At 41.4% G+C, this 21,341-nt stretch overlaps 1 protein-coding gene across 4 annotated transcripts in view; it reads left to right on the top strand.

The window, feature by feature from the left end:
- SNCAIP (synuclein alpha interacting protein) overlaps positions 1-21,341 on the top strand; it is a 177,898-nt gene that overhangs the window by 138,879 nt on the left and 17,678 nt on the right. For all 4 annotated transcript variants that reach the window (XM_055143330.1, XM_055143331.1, XM_055143332.1 and 1 more), the window contains exons 7-9: positions 5,712-5,837; positions 12,424-12,593; positions 20,596-20,688. In XM_055143330.1, coding sequence (XP_054999305.1) covers positions 5,712-5,837; positions 12,424-12,593; positions 20,596-20,688 — 389 coding nt within the window. The remainder of the gene's footprint in view (positions 1-5,711; positions 5,838-12,423; positions 12,594-20,595; positions 20,689-21,341) is intronic.

Genomic DNA, 21,341 nt, shown 5'->3' with positions numbered 1-21,341 from the left:
ATCATTGTGTTTCTTAATCCTTTTCTGCTTTTTGGTCAAGAGCTCTACTACAAAAACCACCTCCCCATAGATTGAACATGTACCAAGAGCATCTTTGCCTATACTGTGTTTGTTTGCTATTTTGTGGGGGACCTTGGGGGCCTGGGCCCAATCCCAGTGATGCTTGGTTAACCAGGCCCATGGTTCAATGCAAGGGCCCGAGAATGCAGTGCTTCTCAGGCCTAGCAGTGCTGCAGATTACTTGAGCCATCCTGCTGGTGCTTGGAGGTCCCCAGGGATGCACCCCATAATGCCTAGAGGACCTTATAGTGCCAGGGATCAATCTAGGTCAGGGGCATGTTAGTCGTGTACCCTGACCACTATACTATTTCCCAGACATTTGTTTGCCATTTTAAAGTTTGTCCTGAGACAGGTCATAGGGGAAAATAGAAAGAAAAAAATAAAAGACCAGGGAAGTTTTTTTTTTTTTTTTTTAAAGAAAGACTCAGCACTTTCTATGGATGGTCTTGAACAGGCCTAGGCATGCTGATGAGGGCAATGGTTCCACAGGATTATATTCTTGTTTTTCCACAGTTTACTTTCAGAAGGGAAAATATTCCGTTGACTGTTGTTTCACCATCCTGGGGTGGAAATAAGTAAACAACACTGAAAGTGAGGCAATTGCAGATGAGAACAAAAGAGAAAAACCTTGAATACGCTTGAGTCTTCATCTACTGTTTAAGGATGGATTGCACTTTGGAAAAAGAATACCTGAAACCCAGCTCTACCAGCCTTTGGATGGATACAGACCTTGGAGGTTTCTATGGCCTCAGGGAGCCAGAGGGAATGTGTTCTTTCCAGAGCTGAATGCCGGGACCTGAGTGCCTAAGGATATTCAGGATCACAATAGTGTTATTATTATTTTTTTTTTGTCTTGACTCATAAGTTTTGTGTCAACACCAACTCTGGGTTTAAAATCGAGCCCCACCACTTACCAACTCAGTGGCCTTAGAGTCATTTACTTTTTAGAAAAGTAAGAAAAGATTCCTCTGGATCTTAATTTCTTCATCTTTAAAATGGAGAAAATAGGGACCTGAGTGATAGTACAGCAAGTGTTTTCCTTGCATGCTGCGAAACCAGGTTTCCCAGGCCCACCAGGAATGATTACTGAGCCCTACTGGGTGTGGGCCCAAGTCCCCCACAAGTAAATGAATAATAGAGACATTAGGACTCAACCGGAGAGATAACTTGATAAACTGAGCACATGCTTTGCATGTCAGAGGCCTGAGTTTAGTGCCCAGCACCCTGGGGTCCCTGACCACTATTAGGAGTGAACCCCACGAGCACAGAGCTGGGTACAGCCCCCAGCACCACCAGGCTGTACATGCATAGCGCCAATTTTACCGGACACTGGACAACTGCTGGCTATTTTGATCTTTGTATATCTTCCAATGCATTATTTTATTACTCTCAATATTATTTAATTTATTTCACCATAGGTAACATAAAAGAGAAACTTGTCAGAGGATTATTTAGGCCTTAACCTATTTATTCAATTCTTACATAAACTTCACTCTCCCCCCCACCCCTTCCCACACATACCCATTTTCCTATCGATGAATTCTTCATGTATTTTAGAGTAAATGGTAATATCAGAGTTTTTGATTCTTAAGTTTTGGCATCTCAGAATACCAAATGAATCCTGTCATTGATGGCACACTTGACCCGATGATCTGTGTTCACAGACAGAGATACCTCCGTCAGAACTTCTGACTGTGGAGATTTTATTGATGACAATAATAAGCCTGAGGTTTACTTTTTGATTACATTTTCTATTGGACATTGTCCAGAGGATCTCATAAATTATGTGTATTAATTGCCTGTTTAAGCAAACTGTTGCCTTTAGGAACACACAAAATGCAATGTTAAAAGAGAGCTTGGGGTGGGGGTAGTGGCAGAACTATAGGATCGTAGGTAGAGTGCTTGCCTTATATGCAACCACTTAGGGTTTGATCTGCAGCATGATCCCTCAAGCCCGCCAGGAGTCACCCCTGCACCCAGAGCTAATAGTTAGTCCTGAGCATCACTTGGTGTGGCCCCTAAACAAAAAACAAAACAAAAAAATTAAAGACGAACTGGGGATAAAGTTTAGTGGTAGAACACCTTCTTATATGTGTGGGGCCTTGGCTATAATTTCCAGCCATACTAATATTAATAAGTAATATAATAGTAATATTTCCACGAAAGCATATTTATTTTCAGAATAAAGCATTAGTACATACGGTTTTCATTCAATAGATAGCAACTGAATGGATGGATGGTTGTGTAGGCGGACAGATGAAATGAAAGCAGAGATCTGTCAGTGCTTTTCTGACCACACAACCGGATTGGTTATTCTCTGACAGCAGTACTTATGGGAAGTTACGTTGTTGCATCAATATCTCTTTCTCCCTCTCTCTTCCCCCCCCACACACATAGTGGGGGGAAATGGAGATTATCTAAGAGCTGAAAGAGTAGTTTGACACCACTGCACATATATGCTATGCTAATTCACATATAAAGCATTTATGAACAGCTTCTCCAATGGATAAAATAGCTGTGATTCATATTCCCTCCTAGATTGATTTGTCAAGTAAGTCACTATTTAAATTGTAGGTGATCAATTTCTGGGTATCTTCCAGAATCAGAGCAGAAAGCAGCATTCTTCTGACAGTGGATGTTAGTTTTTTATTCCTCAAATCAGAGGATTCTTGCTCTCTGTATCCATCTCAGAAATTGCAAATGTTTCTTGTTAGACCGGGTGGATAGACAGCCAGTCCTTTGGGGAATTGCTGCTCTGCATGATAGCATAGATCAAACTTTTGTTTCCATATAGTATCTTGCTGGGCAGATGACCACAAACTAAAACTGAATTTGAGGCACTAAGCAAACTCCTGTCTTAGTCTAGACAGGAGAATGAAGGTCCTTCTTTCATGTTAGTCCTTGACTATTAAATGGGTTAAGAGCTTTAATTCTGAGGATGAAAGAAGCCACAGTGAGATGTCAGGTGATTGCAGTGAGATGGGTTGAACTTAACTTGAAGATCCACTACAAACTAAGGTCATTGCTTCCTTATAGATTTTATCTCGTTCTCCCTGATCATGAAGGTCTTGCAAAGTCCATTCTTCCAGATTATTCCACAGCTTATAACAAGGAGAATCTTCCTAACTTTATGAAAGGCAGTAGTCCAACTCCTTCAAACCCATGACTAAAAGTCAGAACATTACATTTTACTGCAAAGGGTATTTTCTGTTTTCATGCAATAGATGAAAGCACCATAATATTTAGTTAATTTACATGGCCAAACATGAAAATATGACGACAAGAAGGTACAGAAGAAACTTCTAAATTTCTTAAACTTCTTTGAACTTTACTTGCTAAAGAAAGAAGCTATTTTCAGAGAATATATTATGGAGTATACTAGAGAATACACCATTATCTTGTTCTGTTCTTTGGTTGTGAAATGAGTTCTGTGTGAGATGATTCTCTAAAATCTTTCATTATTCAGTTTCATGATTTAATATCATGGGGCAAGTCAAATGTCCACAATTTTAAGAATGACCCAGTGGAGGTGGCGGGGTCATCCTTGTCACCAGTAGAATCAGAGACACCTGCCCTCTTGAGTTTCCATATCTCAGTCATCAACTTTCAAGCCAGTGGTTTCTGTCCTTTATCTTGGCATATATTTACTCATCCTTGTCTTTTAAGGAGCTAAGACTACTTGGTGTAATCTCTAATAAAAAGTACAAGTTCCTTCTGCTGTCTGAAAATAGAATGTTACTATCTGATATGATTTGGATATGTTTTCTCTTTCACCGTTTGAAAATTATGCTACCATTAACTTATATGGAGAAAAAATATTTGAGCTTTCCAAGACCTGTTTCTTTAGTCCTACCAAATAACATTCTATTTTTAGGTCTGGGAGAACCTATAATCTAGTGTTTGTTCACTTCCCCCCTCCTATCTACTTAGGAAAGATAAATGGATATACCAGGTGTAGGTGAAACATTATATGCTCTGATCCAGCGTCAGTTCCAGTTTTCTCTGAGTTTGCCTCGAAAAGAGGGAAGTAAACACATCATCTCCTCATCCAAAGTTTAGTCACCAGCTCTGGCCTCAGCCTCTGCTCCATTTCATTCTTGGGAGGATGTGGAGAGGTTTATTTTCTACAAGGCCTATGTGCCTTTGTAGTAAACACCCTGCTTTCCCCGAGAGCGTTCTTGATCTGTTGCACCCATAGATTGCACTTGTTTCCTTTCTTCTGACTGTCTCACTGCCTACTCTCCCATGTGGGGAAAGCTTGGTGCACTGGCTCAGCCTTCTCTGATGTCACAGATTCCTTCATAAGTGGTGCCCCTATTCTCCCAGAATGGTTGAAACATGAAAGCAGTTAGCTGTCTTATCCAACATTCCTCTCACAGATTCATTGGCATGTTCAGAAGGTGAAGGCAAATTTAATCCAGAAAAGTCTTAAAGTTCATGACCAGTCTGAGCAAATAACTGGACACACATATAAAAAAATCCTTTTAAAGGCTAAGAAGAAGTTCATGGCTCTTTCAGATGCTTGCTCATCCTCTTAAATGTCAAATTCCACCACTAAGCTTCATGCTGTTTTTTTTTACCACTCTCATATTTTTTTAACATTATGTTTAATTCTTCTATTTTAAAACAGTTAACTTTCATCCCTCTGATTGTTCCTGAGGCCAAACATAACATGAAAATACCAAAATCTCAGTGGTTAAAATGCAGATAGACTGCAACAAAACCCATTGACTAGTATTTTTTAAAGAGTATTTTTTTTAAAGAGTTTTGGGTGTCTTCCTTTTATCACGAAAGAATGGAAAGTTTTATCTTTGAAATACTGTCAACATTTGGTCAGAAAAATCACTTTCTGATCAGAGCACATTATGTTTCACTTACATATGGCATATCCATATGTTTTATCTTTACTAAGGAGGCAAGAGAAGAAAAAAATAAACAAAACGTGAATTTTAGATTCTAGATTTTCAGAACCTAGAATATCAGGTTCTGATTTTGCTATATACTTGGCTGCTTAAGGAATTGCCTCTCTGAGTAAGTCTGTTGATTGTAGGAGATAGGGGATTAAGAAATATGATTAAATATTTTAAAATTAAAAAGAGGAACTATTTTAACTTGGTGGTCTAGGATCTTGTAATAATATTCTTAAAGCCTGTACCAAATATGCAAATAGCAAAAGCATTGACTCAGAATCATAAAACCTGGATTCTAGTTCTTTTTTGATTTTTGGCTTTTTGGGGGGTCACATCTGGCCATGCTCAGGGGTTACTCCTGGTTCTGCACTCAGGAATTATTCCAGTTGTACTTAGGGGACCATATGGGATGCCAGGAATTGAACCCCATTTGCAAGGCAAATGCCTTACCCACTCTACTATGGCTCCGTCCCCTGGATTCTAGTTCTACTTATAACCTTGGACAAATTTCTTTCAGTCTAGCTGAATAGCTTTTAGATAATCACATACTTTCTGAAAGTCATTTTTCTCAAATGGAAAATAGGTAGCACTAAAACATTTCTGTGACAAGTCCCTGCTCTTAAAATTCTCTACAGAAGTATAAACTTGGTTTTAACTTAGATTCACCTGTTGGGCTTTTCTTCTGCCTTTAGATTTTTCTTTGTGATATGCATTCATTCTAATAATTACCTTTTTTTTTAGGAAAAGATTCTGCTGTGGCTTCTTCAATTTATGCAAGAGCAGGGCATCTCATTGGATGAAGTGGACCAAGATGGCAACAGCGCAGTCCATGTAGCCTCCCAGCATGGCTACCTGGGGTGCATACAGGTACACAGTCTCTGCTGCTCTGAGGAGAGTGATGAGTTCATCAAACAGTGTAAGAAAGCATAGAAATGTTGCTCACTGGGAGAAAGTCAAGACCAAATCAATCTTTTCTTTGATAGTGTAATATGACAATACACAAAAATTTCACCCTTGAACTTTTAGACTTAGAGGCACTGACTTTCCAAGCAGTTGAAAATCCCAAATAACTTAGTCCTCCCCAAACTTAACTAATGACTTACTATTGACATCAGCAACTTTATCCAGATTATCATACCCATAATGTGGACTGTTTACCTATAATCTATTAATAATATGTACTTTATTCTTAAAGTAAGCTAGAGGAAATAAAATATTTTTTAAAATATAATAAGTAAATCATCAAGTTCTTATCCTTACTGTTCCCAATAGAAGAAGAAAATATAAAGAAAAATCGACATTAAAATACAAAATTAAGTGGACTTACGTAGCTTGAATCAATCTTGCTCAAGGGCCCACTAGATATGGTAGATTTGAATTCCTAGAAATCTACACAGAGGTATAAATAACTGTGAGTGCCTTACTCAGCATCATAGGATGTTGATGGGATTATTCCTGCTCTCTCAACATTGCTCTTTTACTTTATTGCTGAGAACAGTTGAATTTGAGTGCAACTGAGTTCTTAAAATGATGGGAAACAACTACCAACTGACATCTCTCTGTCTCTCAAATTCTGACCCTTCTTGCTCTTGAAAACACGCTTCTTCCCGGCCTTTTGGGAAAAAAGGATAGACATCTAATAATGAATAGAAGAATCTGGAGTAATGGGCTAAGTAGCTGAAAAGAGAATGTTAAGGTGCTTCCTATTTTTTTCTGTAGTTGAGTAAGATTTCTCTGTTGCAGTGAAGGCATCCATAATAGATGATAGAGCACCTTAGTACTTGATTCCCTCAACACAGGCAGGCCAGACATGCCTGTGCTTTGCTAGTCTTTATACCTAACAGTCTCAGGTATTATGCGTTACAAATATACATACCTTAAAAGTATTATGCTATGTGTTCAATGTAAAAAGACTGGGGAGGTGAGATATGGAGAGGGGAAGCTTTATGCTGCCCAAGTCACAAGAAGAGGCATTTGAAGAGGTCTTATTGGAGTGTAGGGAGTTTCTAGGAAGAGAAGAATCAGTATTTCATTTAATTCCTTCAGGCAGAGCTATACACATCTGATCTACACCTAGTTGCTTAGGAAGGTAAAGAAGATTCAAGAGCAACATACCTACAGAAACTATAACTGACAAAGGCAAGAGATTAATTTTTTATTAAAGGCAGTGCGGTAACACCTGAGAGTGTAAGGCATTCTAGTTGCATGTCTGCTCGTGTGTGCACACTCTACTGGAAACTCGGTCAATAGGGCATGTTCCAGGTATCCGGAATGTCCTTTATTGTTGGCTGAATCTGCATCTTTTCACTCATTAGGTCATAACAGGAACAATGGGAAACGAGAGCATAGAAAAGATCCATTTCAGTTTTGATGAGGAGCTGCAGATGGAAAAAAAACTGTAGCCATCTTTTTCCGGTGTGTGGAGAAAAAATATTCAGTGAATACTGAAATTTTCACTTTTCCATTTAACAAAATGTCTGATATTAAATGAGCTGGAAAGAAACTTGGGTTTTGTTGTTGTTGTTGTTTGAGGGCAGGGGTTATTTTTGTTTGTTTGTTTTTGCTTTTATAATAGCACATGGACTGGAGCAATAGCATAGTGAGTAGGGCATTTACCTTACACGAGACTGACCCAGGTTCAATTCCTTCATCCTTCTCAGAGAGCCCAGCAAGCTACTGAGAGTATCCCACCCACATGGCAGAGCCTAGCAAGCTACCCGTGGCATATTCGATATGCCAAAAATAGTAACAAGTCTCACAATGGAGACATTACTGGTGCCCGCTCGAGCAAATCAATGAACAATGGGATGACAGTGCTACAGTGCTTTTGCATAAAGCCAGTGAGCACCAACTGATAGCACTAATTCGATTTGGGATTTCATTGTTTTTTCTCTATAATCTGGAAATAAAGGAAGTCAATCCTTCCATTAGATTCCCCACTACCCTTCAGACAAGATGGGTGGTGTTTTAGGTACCAGAGATGAGGATAGTTGCATTCTCATGGAAAGAGGCCCATACATTGGTTGTCATAAAGACACTGAGAACAGAAATTGAGGGGTAAGCCACGGATACTCAGAGCATGTGTGTTATGGGAATTTGTTGCTGAGTGTCAGGGAAGCAGTATGGGGTTTCCTCCAAATCTCTCAGAAGGTGACTTAGGTCAAACATGTGTGGAACGGTTGCGATGTCATAGGCAGTGGCTTTTGTGGTGGCTGATTTCTCATAGAGAGTGATCACAAGTCAAAAGGAAGATGAAGCTCCTTTAAACCTGAGTCTGAGATGTGTCAGAATTTAAATATCACGAGCATTGCTTGTGGGAGAAAGCATGAAATATTACTGACATGAATCCAGACACCCACCACAATATTATATTGATGATGGTGCAGTTTGGCAGACAGCAACGGTCAGTTAATGTGGATAAGTAATCTTTTTGTGGATGCTAGGGACATCACAGAAGAAATCCAGAATAGTTTTCATTTTGTTTATTTTAATCTGCTGTCAGTCATACTCCATCAAATCTTTCCTCTCTTCCTGCCTTAACCTGCTTTAATAATGTCTTGATCACTTTGGACTGTTAGCATTTACTCAATACCAGATTAAAATCTCAATCTTCTCTGACTCAATACATTCTTCTCCCCAGCTTGGATGAGAGTTGGGTTCAAAGCACTAACAGGGCATGAGTAGTGAGGCATAGTGGACTGCATGCCCACCCTTTTGCTTTGGTCCCTCCTTCTTCTCTGCTTCAGGGCTGGGGATAGAAAGGAACCAAGGAGGGAAAAGTACATCTGTGATCCTAACTGAAATTCAAGCCCTGGGAGCTTGTCACCACTTCCTTGGTTTGTCTTTGGTTGCTTGCTCAACCTTTAATACCAAGTCTGGTTGTAAGGATGAATGGGATATTTGGAAGTATTTTCAGAGGACCCTTATAATACTTAACAAGGGAGATCTAACCCCAACCATATGGCCTTGGCCATTACATTCCACTACCTCTTGCATATAACGAATGCTTTTTTAATTTGTTTTTTGTTTCGGGGCGGGAAGATGGCTCATATCCAGCATTCCTGAGGGCTTCTCGCTTTGTACTAAGAGTTCACTCCAGGCAGTTCTTGGGGTATCATAGGTAGTGCTGGGGATCAAACTCAGGACAGTTGCATTCAAGGCAAGTTCTTTAATCCTTGTACCACCTTCCCGTCCCCAAATCATTGGGGTAATACTAAGCTAACCCCAGATTTCCGGGTGTGGTATAGGGTGGCTGGAGTGTCAGCTGCTCCATTCAATCCTGAGCAACTAAGCTCAGGACCTGTGTGCCGCTGAACTGTAGGAACAGTCAAGCCGAATTCAGATATCTCTTGACAGGCATTCACATCCCTCTGAGTGTCCCATAGAAGGGTCAAGTGCTTACAGACCTGGTACCACATACCTCTGTAAAGAACAGCTGCTCCCCTTTATGTGCTCCTTCCCTGATGAGGCTGGGCTCAAGTAAGCAAGGTTAGTCTGCTGTGTCCCTACAGACTCCAAACGGAGGTGTTTGACCCTAACCACTGAAAACTCACTGGAGTTTTTTAAAAATTTTTTATTAATGAATCATTGTGAGGTATAGTTACAAACTTATGAACTTTCGTGTTTGCATTTCAGTCATACAGTGATCGTTTGCCCATTCTCTTCACCAGTGCCCATCCTCCTCCACCAATGATCCTAGTATCCCTCTCACCACTCCCACCCCATCTCCCACTACCCCACCCTGCCTCTGTGACAGGGCATTCCCTTTTGTTCTCTCTCCTTTTGGGTGTTGTAGTTTGCAATAGAGGTATTGAGTAGCCATCATGTTCGGTCTATAGTCTACTTTCAGCTCGCATCTTCGAACCCAAATGGGTCCTCCCAACATCCTCTACTTGGTGTTACCTTCTCTATCTCAGCTGCCATTTCCCCCAGCGTGTGAGGCCAATTTCCAAGTCGTGGGACAGACCTCCTGGTCCTTATCTCTACTATTCTATGATGTTAGTCTCCCACTCTGTTACTTTATATTCTACAGATGAGTGCGATCTTCCTATGTCTCTCTCTTTCTGACTCATTTCACTTAACATGATACTTTCCATGTTGAACCACTTATATGCAAAATTCATGACTTCATCTTTTCTAACTGCTGCATAATATTCCATTGTGTAGATGTACCAAAGTTTCTTTAATCAGTCATCTGTTTTGGAGCACTCCAGTTTTTTCCAGATTTTGGCTATTGTAAACAGTGCTGCAATGAACATACAAATGCAGATGTCATTTCTATTATACCTTTTTGCCTCTCCAGGATATATTCCCTGGAGCAGTATTGCTGGGTCAAATGAAAGCTCAATTTCTAATTTTTTGAGAATCGTCCGTATTGTTTTCCAAAAGGGCTGAACCAGTTGGCATTCCCACCAGCAGTGAAGGAGAGTCCCTTTCTCTCCACATCCATGCCAACACCGGTTGCTTTTGTTCTTTTGGATGTGGGTCAGTCTCTGTGGTGTGAAATGATATCTCATTGTTGTTCTAATCTGTGTCTCCCTGATGATTAGTGATGTAGAGCATTTTCTCATGTGTCTCTTAGTCATTCAGATTTCTTCTTTGAGAAAATTTCTGTTCATTTCCATCCACCATTTTCTTTTTTTTTTTAAGTAAATAGATTTTATTCAGAGGTTTCTAGGGAGGGAGGAAGGGATAAGTGGGAGAGAGAATAGTAAGAAGAATGAGCTCAAGGGAGAACGAGGGCTTCTCCAAGGGTGGAGGAAGCCCCTACACATAACCGAGCTTTACACACAAAAGTATGAAAGTACACATCTCAAGAGGGGAGATGCGGGTGACACATGTGCTCAGGCGACACATGTGCTCAGCCACGTGGGCACAAGCAGCACATGGGCTCAGGCAGCATATGTGCCCCATCCCCCATTTTCTGATGGGGTTGGATGTTTTCTTCTTGTAGAGTTCAATCAGTGTCTTATATATCCCTGATATCAACCCCTTTTCAGATGGATATTGGGTGAATATCCTTTCCCATTCTGTAGATTGTCTTTGTATTTTGGTCACTGTTTCTTTTGAGGTGCAGAAGCTTAGTTTAAGATAGTCCCATTTGTTTACCTCTTTTTTCACTTGCTTGGCCAGTGGTGGGTTATCTTTGAAAATACCTTTAGCTTCAATGTCGTGAAGGGTTTTGCCAACCTTGTCTTCCATGTACCTTATGGATTGTCGCCTGATGTTAAGATCTTTAATCCACTTTGACCTGACTTTTGTACATGGTGTTAGGTAGAGATATGAGCCCATTTTTTGGCATGTAGCTGTCCAGTTTTGCCAGCATCATTTGTTAAAGAGGCTTTCCTTAAATGGAGCAAACACTCCTGCAATTCATATGGAACAATAAGCCCCTATGAATAGCTAAAAAAGCCCTTGGGAAAAAGAGTATGGGAGGAATCATCCTCCCCAACCTCAATATCTACTACAAAGTGATAATAATTAAAACAGCATGGTACTGGAACAAAGGCAGATCCACAGACCAATGGAATAGGGTTAAATATCCTGACACACACCCTCAAATATATAATCATATAATCTTTGATAAAGGAGAAAGAAATGTGAATTAGAGGTTCTTTAAAAAAATTTCAGCCCTTTATTTCAGTGCCTATAAACTATGCTTATAGTCCTATAACTGTGGCCTCAATCCTTTTTATTAATTTTTAAAATTTATTTAAATGTAGACAAAAGCCACAACTGTTGATACAATTCTAGAATTAAAATTGATTAGATAACAAAGCTCCAGTATAAAAATAAGTATAAAAATAAATTTTTATGTGAAAATCGTTATATCTCATCACCATCATGGGCTTAAGTCCTTGTCTAAGAATTTACTAAACTGTTTGTCACTAGTTGAGCCTTCTGCTAGCTGAGCCATCCGTGTTAGTTTTTTGTTTGTAGAGTTTAGTTGGCTTCTATGTTACTTTCCCATCTGATTTGGTGTGTTTCTCCAGGAATTTCAGTATTGAGTAATTAAGGGGTGTTGTACATGATCCAGAGACTCCAGGACCTATGGTTTGGGCCGTTAGTGAAGTTGTGGAGTGGAGCCCTTGGTGTGGATGGGCATAGGTGGAGCTGCTGGGGCTTTGGCTGGGGCTGAAAACTCTGGGGCATCCTCTGGAGAAGGGTAGGCTGATCACACACCCTGCCAAAGTCCCAGCTTGGCTTGTTTCTCCTCAGAGATTTAGTCAGGAATCAATCAGTCGAGTCGAGCAGGGCCAGTGGATGAATTAGTATGACAGCGGCTGTGGTAAAGGCCCTTTTGAACATGATGGTTCTTCCCCACTTGGAATGAGTTCTGTTAGCTGAGAATAACAGGGAACATGCCACTCAAGCATCTGTGAAACTATGAAAAAAAACCTCTTAACCAGAGGGAAGCCTTTGTGCATTCATATGTCTCTGCCTTGTCTGACAGACCTTGGTTGAATACGGAGCAAATGTCACCATGCAGAACCAGGCAGGAGAGAAGCCCTCACAGAGCGCCGAACGCCATGGGCACACGCTGTGTTCCCGGTACCTGGTGGTGGTGGAGACCTGCATGTCACTGGCCTCCCAGGTGGTGAAGCTGACCAAGCAGCTGAAGGAGTAAGTGCCTGCTGTTCCCCTGACAAGCATTGTCCTACGCTGGGAAGAGCGTGCCCTGGTGAAGTTATGTTTACATCCCAGTTGCTTTTTCATTTTTCAGTCCCTTTCAGATTTTTTTCCTCTTATGGCTGCCAAAGCCACCTGCTTTGGTAAGCCCCCTCTCCTGCCCCTTGTATGGGGGAACTGGCAGTGTCTTCCTCCTCAGCTCTTCTCTCTGGCCCCTCTCACAGTCCACATTTCTGCTGCAGCTACTATTTCTGTGGAGGCAAATATCAGTGCAACACAAAAGTACAGTGAGCTGGGTTGAGGCCATGATGAACTGGAGGGCCACGGTGGACAGGTGTTACATCTCAGGGCTCAGAAGGAATCCCTGGTAACATCCCTGATCCTCTGTATTTCATAGTCTATGAAAATCCTAAAAAAGCATGAGAGAAAAAAGGGAAGAGGCTAGCGTAGGCCAGATTCTCCATTTACCAAAAAACAAAAACAAAAAAAAATGAACTGGAAAATTATAGACATAACTTGATAAAGCGTCATCCCCAAATGAATTCAGCAGCCAATGTGAATTGGAGCACTGGGATGAATTATTGGTTCAGACACCAGGAGGTGGCTTTAATCACTGTCTAGTTCAAGTTTTTTCTGAGGTTCAAAAGAGCATGGGCCTTTAGCAGACCTGGAAGTTGGGGAAGCTTCTCTGGCTAAGGTGTTGATAGGCTTAAAGAAAAAGAAGAGGTCCTCAGATAGTGCTCTAACAGGTGAGGGTTGAGGAGTTAACACAAGCCAGAGGGACCCAGGTCAGTCCCCAGCAAGCACATGAATCTGATTATAGTGATTGGGCTGGTGGGGGGAGGGAAGATCAGAAAATTGAAATCAGCCTTAGTTCAAAAACTGTTGGCAGAGCAGGGTAATCCTTCAATTTTAGAGGGAAAAAATGCAAAGTAACAGAAAGGTGCAGGGGAGAGGGGAAAAGAGCTCATTTTTCCATTTCAGAAGGTGCAGGGAGATAGCAGTGTCGTTCCCTATGGAATCCCTTTATCATTTTATTTAGAAATGTCAGTCTCTGGGGTCCAGAGAGAAAGAGCATACAGGGCTTATGGCTCATGCCTGGCATGTGGCTGACTCTGACTCGGTCCTTGGAACTATTGGTCCCTGAGCTCCACAAGGGTAATCCCTAGCACCATGAGGCCAGAGCTGTACTGCATCTCCAGTCTGGATGACCTAGAATCCTAGGGAAGGGCCATTAGGCCTCCTGAACACAATGTGGAAGAACCCTCCCCTACAAAAAGAGAGGAAATGTTAACCTTTATTCCTGTTGAATCCCACTCTACACTCATTGACATTCTACTGTGCCCAGTTCTCCATCTGCTCCTCCCACCGATATACACCCCTCCCCAAAGAGATGATGGAATCTTAACCCCAAATGGCTCAGAATGTGGCTTTCTGTAGAAATTGGGTCTTTACAATTGTAGGATCAGCGCTTGTGCAGGCTGAGTGGAATCCTGAGGAAAGGGGAAATCTGGAGCCAGAGACACACACAGAAAGAGTGTTGTGAACATATAGGTGACAAGCCTACATATCTGTGAATGTTGCAAAGCAATAAAACCCAGGAAAGAGGCACAGAACAGGCGCATCCACAGAATGCCAGGAAGGACCCATACCACCAACACTGTGATCTCAGACTTCCGTTTCTAGAGCTGTGTGAAAACTCCTGTTTGTTATTCACAAATGTGGTTAATGGTGCCTGGTTACAGATGTAGCACAACACTGATTTTATATTTCATATGGTTGTATTTAATGTGTTCATATATTCTAATGAAAGTTTATTTTTTCAAAAGATTGTTTAGGGCCACACCAGAAATGCCAAAGCTTATTCCCGGCTTTGTGTTTATTCTAGGATTACTCATGATGGTGTTTAGGGGACCAAATGCAATGTCAGGGATCAAATCAGAGTCAGCCATATGCAAGACAAGCACCTCAACCCCTGTACTATCTCTGTGGGCCTGATTAGTTCTTTCTAATGTTCTTTAGAATCTAGAAACTAAGTTTATTTTTTTCTCCACATTCCTACCAACGATCCCAGTTGGTCAAACCCGTTGCCCCCAAATAGTTTCCTCAATTACATCATAATCCACTTTGATGCCTAATAAGCCTTCAAAGCAAGCCAGAATATTTATCCATCTATTTTAGCCCCTCACTAAAGATTTTTCTAAAATACTTGACATGCAGAATTTGCTGGCCAAGTCAGAGACACAGAATACTCTGATGTATTTTGGCATCTTGTCCTTCCTTTAGACTAGGGTCAGCAAATTTGAGAATATGGCCTGAGTCCAGCCCACCACCTGTTTTTATAAACAGAGTTTGGGTGGAACAGAGCCACTGCTTCATTTGCATATAGTCTGGGGCTGGTTTCAGACCCCAAAACAGAGCAGAGGAGTGGTGACAGAAACTGAATAAACCTGACTTACTGGGGCCATAATGATAGTACAGCAGTTAGAGCACTTGTCTGGCACATGGCAGACTCAGATTTGATCCCCAGCATCCCACGTGGTCCCCTACAGCCCTCCATGAATCATTCCCTGAGTTAAGAGTAAGGTGTAAGCCTTGAGCAGCACCAGGAGAACCCAAAACTAATCCAAACCAACCAGCCAACAACCAGCCAACAGACAAACAAAACCCCATGAAGCCAAAAAACAATGAATACAAAAAAAATCCAAAAAAAGCAATAACAAAAAACAAGTCTGAGCTATTTACCGTGACTGAGAGGAAGAGGATTCTAGCTCCTTCTGCAGTTGATGGATTTTCTGTAGGTGAATCAGACAGAATCCCAGACTTCTCTGGTCTCTGGGAGCTACTGTGACTAAAGCTGATGACTTCTGAGAGATACTGTGCTAGTCCCTGGGGCTGATGGAAGGGCAGCATCCAGATCCAAATCTGTTTCACAAAATTAGATGGAGGAGCCCATGGTTGTTGAGTCCTGCTGTGGGTGACACTTGGCAAGGAGAACTCTGGGATTCTTCCAGCCAGAGTCTAAGTTTTGTCTATCATTTGAAGAATGCAGATGACTCATTGTTTGGTACCAGGTCCTGGCTTATGAAAGCTGGTAAAATTTTTTTTTGCTAATGTGTTTTTTATGTTTTTTTATGTTTTATACACATTGCTAAAAACATTTAATATGTTTTTTACAAAACATATTTTTTCCAATTCCCGATTTTGTGATGTCAAATCACCCAAATTTATGTTACAGTTTTATGGGTTAGAAATGCAGATGTAGGCAAGTTCTACTCTTTTGTGGAGGCTCTGGGATGAGAGACTGTTTCCTATTCATTTTAGCTGTTTGCGAAATTAGTTGTTTGCTTTGTTGAGCTGAGGTCCCTGTTTTCTTGCTCTCAGTGGGGGGTCCTTCCCTGCTCCTCTTGGTCTCTTTATTCTGGTCTACATCGCAAAGCCAGCAACAGCAAGTATAGTTCTAACACTCCTCATCTTCTCTCCTATCTTCTTTTTACTGTGAAGAACTCTTGGGATTAGATATGTCCCATCCCAGTGATCCAGGATTGCCTCTGTATTTTTAACATCAGCTCATGCACTCTCTTAGTTCCATCTACAACCGTATTCATTGTCTGCCATGGTAGGCAACATTGTCACATCCTGCAGAGATGAGGGTGTAGAAGGAGCTAGAATTTTGTGAATACTGCCTATTTCTGCCTGCTTAGAATCAGCTCCATTTACTTCAAGTTTTGTACTGATACATATTTTCTGTAACTTATGGCTTATATCTATCTTTAAACTTTAAAACATCCTGATATACATGCCCCATGACATAATTGTTTTCCCTTTTATATAAAAAATGCCAAGTCATTCCATTTTACCCAAAGTGAAATTATCTATTTTTTGATCACTACATGAATGTACTTACTTTCAAGATATAAAACTTAGAATAAATAATATTTTAGAGTATATCCTAATATTTTCGAGTATATCCTCCACTACTCAGCCACTGCCATGCTCCAGGCCACTTTCCGGACACTCAGGGCGAGCCTCACACATGAGTGAAGCCCCACAGAATGAGGTAAAGCAGAACTTTGTGACCTTGGACTCCAGGCTCGAGGAGGCCCGGAAACAGAGATCCTCTGCCTGCCTCCCCCAATCTCCTGTGCCCCAGGGATTACACCGAGATGACCCACCCTACTGGCACCGACAAATATCTCATTGGCCAACCTCCACTACACAGCCACTGCCATGCTCCAGGCCACTTTCTGGACACATCATAAGACACTTAATACCTATTTTCCATAATTACTGCACCATATTTGATGGGGCTCAAATATGGTATGAACCATGGGCACCTGTAAGGGAAATTAGAGGCCACCCTAAAAGCCTCCATCCCTCTCAGAGAGCCTGGAAGCTACCGAGAGTATCCCACCCACACGACAGAGCCTGGCAAGCTACCTGTGGTGTATTCAATATGCCAAAAACAGTAACAACAATGGGCCTCATTCCCCTGACACTGAAAGAGTCCCCAGTATGGCAACATTATGAAGGATGAGCAAGGAGAGGATGATAAAATCACAGGGACGAACTAGACTGCCAAAATGAAGAAGGACTAAAATGACTGTCTGTACTTTCAACGCACATACGCTGGCATCAGAAGCATCCATCGAGGACATGATGGTGCAAACACAGAAGATCAAGTACAACATCATTGGTCTGACCAAGAAAAGAAGGCATCAATCATGCCACAACATTTTCGACACTGGAGAAAAACTGTTCCTCGGAACCTGCGACAACAGAGGTGTTGGTGGTGTCAGTGTCCTTGTCAACATGAACTTGGCCATGAGCATTGATTCATTTGAATGCCTAACAACCGAAATGCTTGAATAGATATGGCTTACTGCCAGCAGTTTCTATCTTAGTCATCTAAGCACCAACATCCAGTTACAATGAAAAAGAAATTGAGAAGTTCTACATGGAGCTGGAGAAGTTCTATAAAGAAGACCACACCTTCTACAAGATCATTGTCAGTGATTTTAATGCCAAGATAGGACCAAGAAGGTAGCCCAAAGAACTCCACATTGGGACCCATGGCCTAGAATGAAGCGAACAGGGTGAGAGACTGTCTGAGTTCATCATGTCTACCAAGACCATCCATGGTAACTCACAGTTCCAGAAGGCTGAACCTAAATGTTGGACATGGGAATCTCCTGGTGGACAGTTCCACAACAAAATTGACCACATCATATTCAATCAAAGGTTTTGCCTGACTGATGTTGCTGTTGTCCCAAAATTCCAAACAGGATCGAACCACTGTCTCCTTCATGCAAAATTCTTCTTCACAGAGTGTGGATAAAGGACTGCAAAGTTTAAGTTTAAGAAGAGAACTCCCAGAATGACCACCAACTGGGAACTCTTTGGCACTATTGCAGCAACGTGGGAAGATGCCGTCGTTGACAACATTGACGAGGAATATGATAGACTGGTTCAGCAACTCCAAGGAATACCAAGAATGGGAAAGCCACAAAGAGACGCCTGTCTTCGGAAACTATCAAGCTCATTCGCCAACGTGGTTTGGCACGAGCCTCAGGCAATCACAAGCTAACGTCCGAGCTCGCAAAGCTATGCAGAGAAGCGATAAAGGATGACTTCAAAGAGAAGAGCAGCAGTATTGGCCGATGCAGCAGAAGCCAGGAAACATGGAAGCTTGTAACTATGTCATGATGTTTCAATTTAAAATAAAAAGTATTCACAATGCTCGCTTTTCCTTCGCCAACTACAAGACCAAGAAGACTGCCCTCCAACATCATGATGGATCTATCACATCTTCCAGAAGGTCAATGGAAGGGATTATTCACAACTTCTTCTAGAATCTCTTCAATAGCCACATCCACCTGCCCACATACCAAATTCCGCAGGATGGATATGTCGTTCCCAAAGTTCTCCCTTCTGAAATCCAACACGCCATTTCGACAGTAAAGACGTGTACAGCACTCCGTCCAGACAATGTCAGACCTGAGCACCTGAAGAATCTGCCACCAGTACTCATCAATATACTGGCTCAGCTCTTCACAGGCTACCCGTCCGAATGTAAGGTTCCGTCCCAATGGAAAACCAGCAGGACCGTTCTGTTGTTGTTCTTGTTCTACAAGAAGGGAGACAACCATGACGTTGACAACCATCTCCCAATCTGCCTGTTGTCCATTGTCTACAAGTTGTTTACTCGAGTCATCCTGAATGGAATAGGCAGAACACTAGATGAAGGAAAACCATGCGAGCAAGCTGGGTTACAAAAAGGATTCAGCACGATCAACCATATCCACACAGTGACCAAGCTCATTGAGGTTTTGCAAAAGTTCAAGATGCCACTCTGTCTAACGTTCATTAAAGAAGGCCTTTGATTATGTTGAGACAGAAGCAGTCACTGAAGCCCTAGCCAAATGGGGCATTCAAACTCAATACATCAGTATCCTCTTTGAGCTGTATTACCAGGATGTCATAATTCTACAAGGAAGTAATCATCGACATAAAGGAGGGGTTTGGCAGGGTGATACCATTTCACCAAAACTCTTCAGTGCCACCCTCAAGAACATCATGCAATGACTGGAATGGGAAGAATGGGAGTGAAGTTAGATGGTCAGCAACTACACCACCTCTGCTTTGCTGATGACATTGTTCTAATAACACCAAGCATTAGCCAAGCAGCACAAATATGGCTGACTTCGACTGCGAGTGTGGAAAGGTTGGACTGCAGCTGAATCTCACCAAGACAATGTTAATGAAAAATGAACTAGTTCCTTACATTCCATTTGCTCTCATCGGAATGAACATCTCCAAATGCAGCAGCTATGTGTACTTGGATCGAGAACTGAACAAGAGGAATGACCTAGCAGCAGAACTGCGAAGGAGGAAAAAAAGCAGCGTGAAACACCTTCAAGAACATCAAAGAAGTTGTTAAGAGGACAAAGAACCTCTGGTTCCAGGCACATCTTTTAAATTCCACCATTCTTCCTGCATTAACATACGCCGCAGAGACCTGGGCCCTATGAAAACAGGACAAGAACGCTATTCGGGTCTCCCAAAGAGGAATCGAAAGAGCTATGCTTGGAGTATCACATTTCACTCAAGTGAGAGAAGGAATCTGGAGTTCTGACTTCCATTGATGATCAAGAATCAGGGACGCTGTCTTGTTTGCCAAAGCGTCAAAAATCTGATCGGCTGGACACATGTAATGGGATTTAGAGATGACCATTGGACTTGAGCTGTTACTGACTGGATTCCACAGGATGTCAAAAGACTGTGTGGCCGCCTACCTATGAGATGGCCTGACCTCTTCGTCAAAACCCTGAACGAATGGTTTTTCTTCATGTTCCTGGAGGGAGAAGATAGCATTGGGCTACAATTGTACATGAAGGGGGTGAATGGAGATGTTACTGGCACCCGCTCAAGCAAATCGAAGATCAATGGGAAGACAAGTGATACAAGTGATATCCTTCTGGATTACTTAATATTATATAAGTTCTATTTGTATGCACATGCACATATATGTGCATATATTACTTTATAGGGCCAAATAGAGATAGGTTTTTTTAAATGAGATTGTGCTATACATAGTACTTTGTAATTTCCTTTTTAACCCAATGAAAGGAAATTTCGCTTTACCTATATGTTACATTGGGTATATATATATATATATATATATATACATATATATGTATGTATGTATATATAATGAATATATAAAGATAGGATAGTTTTTTAACTCCATAGATATTCAAATATATTAAAATTTTAATAGCTTCCATTACATAAAAAATTACAAATGTACACAGTCTTCTTGATGAGTTTTTAGGTTACTCATAGTTGGACATTTAGGACAATTTCTGAAATGTAATCATGAAAACACTGCACATTTGTAAGGCTTTCGACTTTATTGTAACTTACTACCAAATTATTATGGGAAAAAATGTAGATTACTAATTTTCAGAGACCTCTTTGGTTTTGTTTCTCTCAGACAGACAGTGGAACGGGTCACACTGCAGAACCAGCTCCAACAACTTCTTGAAGCCCAGAAATCAGAGGGAAAGTCCGTCCTTTCTTCTCCCAGGTAACGAACACTGATGGTTAGAGTTCTTCACTTGTATCACTTGTCATCCCATTGCTCATTGATTTGCTGGAGTGGGCACCAGTAATGTCTCCATTCATCCCTCTTGTATGCTAGTATAGCCCAATGGCATCTGCTTGCTCCAGGAACATGAAGAGCATCAAACCATTCATTCAGGGTCTTGACGAAGTTGTCCGACCATTCTGTAGGTGGTTAGAGTTCTTAAGAACCTTAAATCTTTGAGGCTTAGAGTTCTGTTTAATGACTTCTAAGGCTGTGACAAAGAAAACAGTTTCCTTACAGACAAAACGAATTTTTTTTAATTTGGGGGCCACACCAATGATCATCAGTTGTTACTCCTGGCTCTGCATTCAGGAATGACTCCTGATGATGCTTAGTGGACCACATGGGATGCCAAGAACTAAACTCAGGTCGGCTGCATATAAGGCAAGGATCCTTCCCACTATACTATCTCTCCAGCCCCAGAGATAGTTTTTGAGGAAAAATTGTCTTTCTTTACAAAAACTACCACACAGGAGTGCTCACAGAGATGGACTCTGGGCATAGGGTCAGGAGAGCTGCATTTTTTTTTTTTGCAGGTCAGCTTCTCTTTGTTCCTTCACTAGAAAAAAATTGTCCCTCACTCTTTCTGAGCT

Source organism: Sorex araneus, chromosome 6, assembly GCF_027595985.1.
Source record: "Sorex araneus isolate mSorAra2 chromosome 6, mSorAra2.pri, whole genome shotgun sequence".
In the NCBI taxonomy this organism is placed as follows: domain Eukaryota; kingdom Metazoa; phylum Chordata; class Mammalia; order Eulipotyphla; family Soricidae; genus Sorex; species Sorex araneus.
This window is presented reverse-complemented; position numbering and strand designations above follow the sequence as displayed.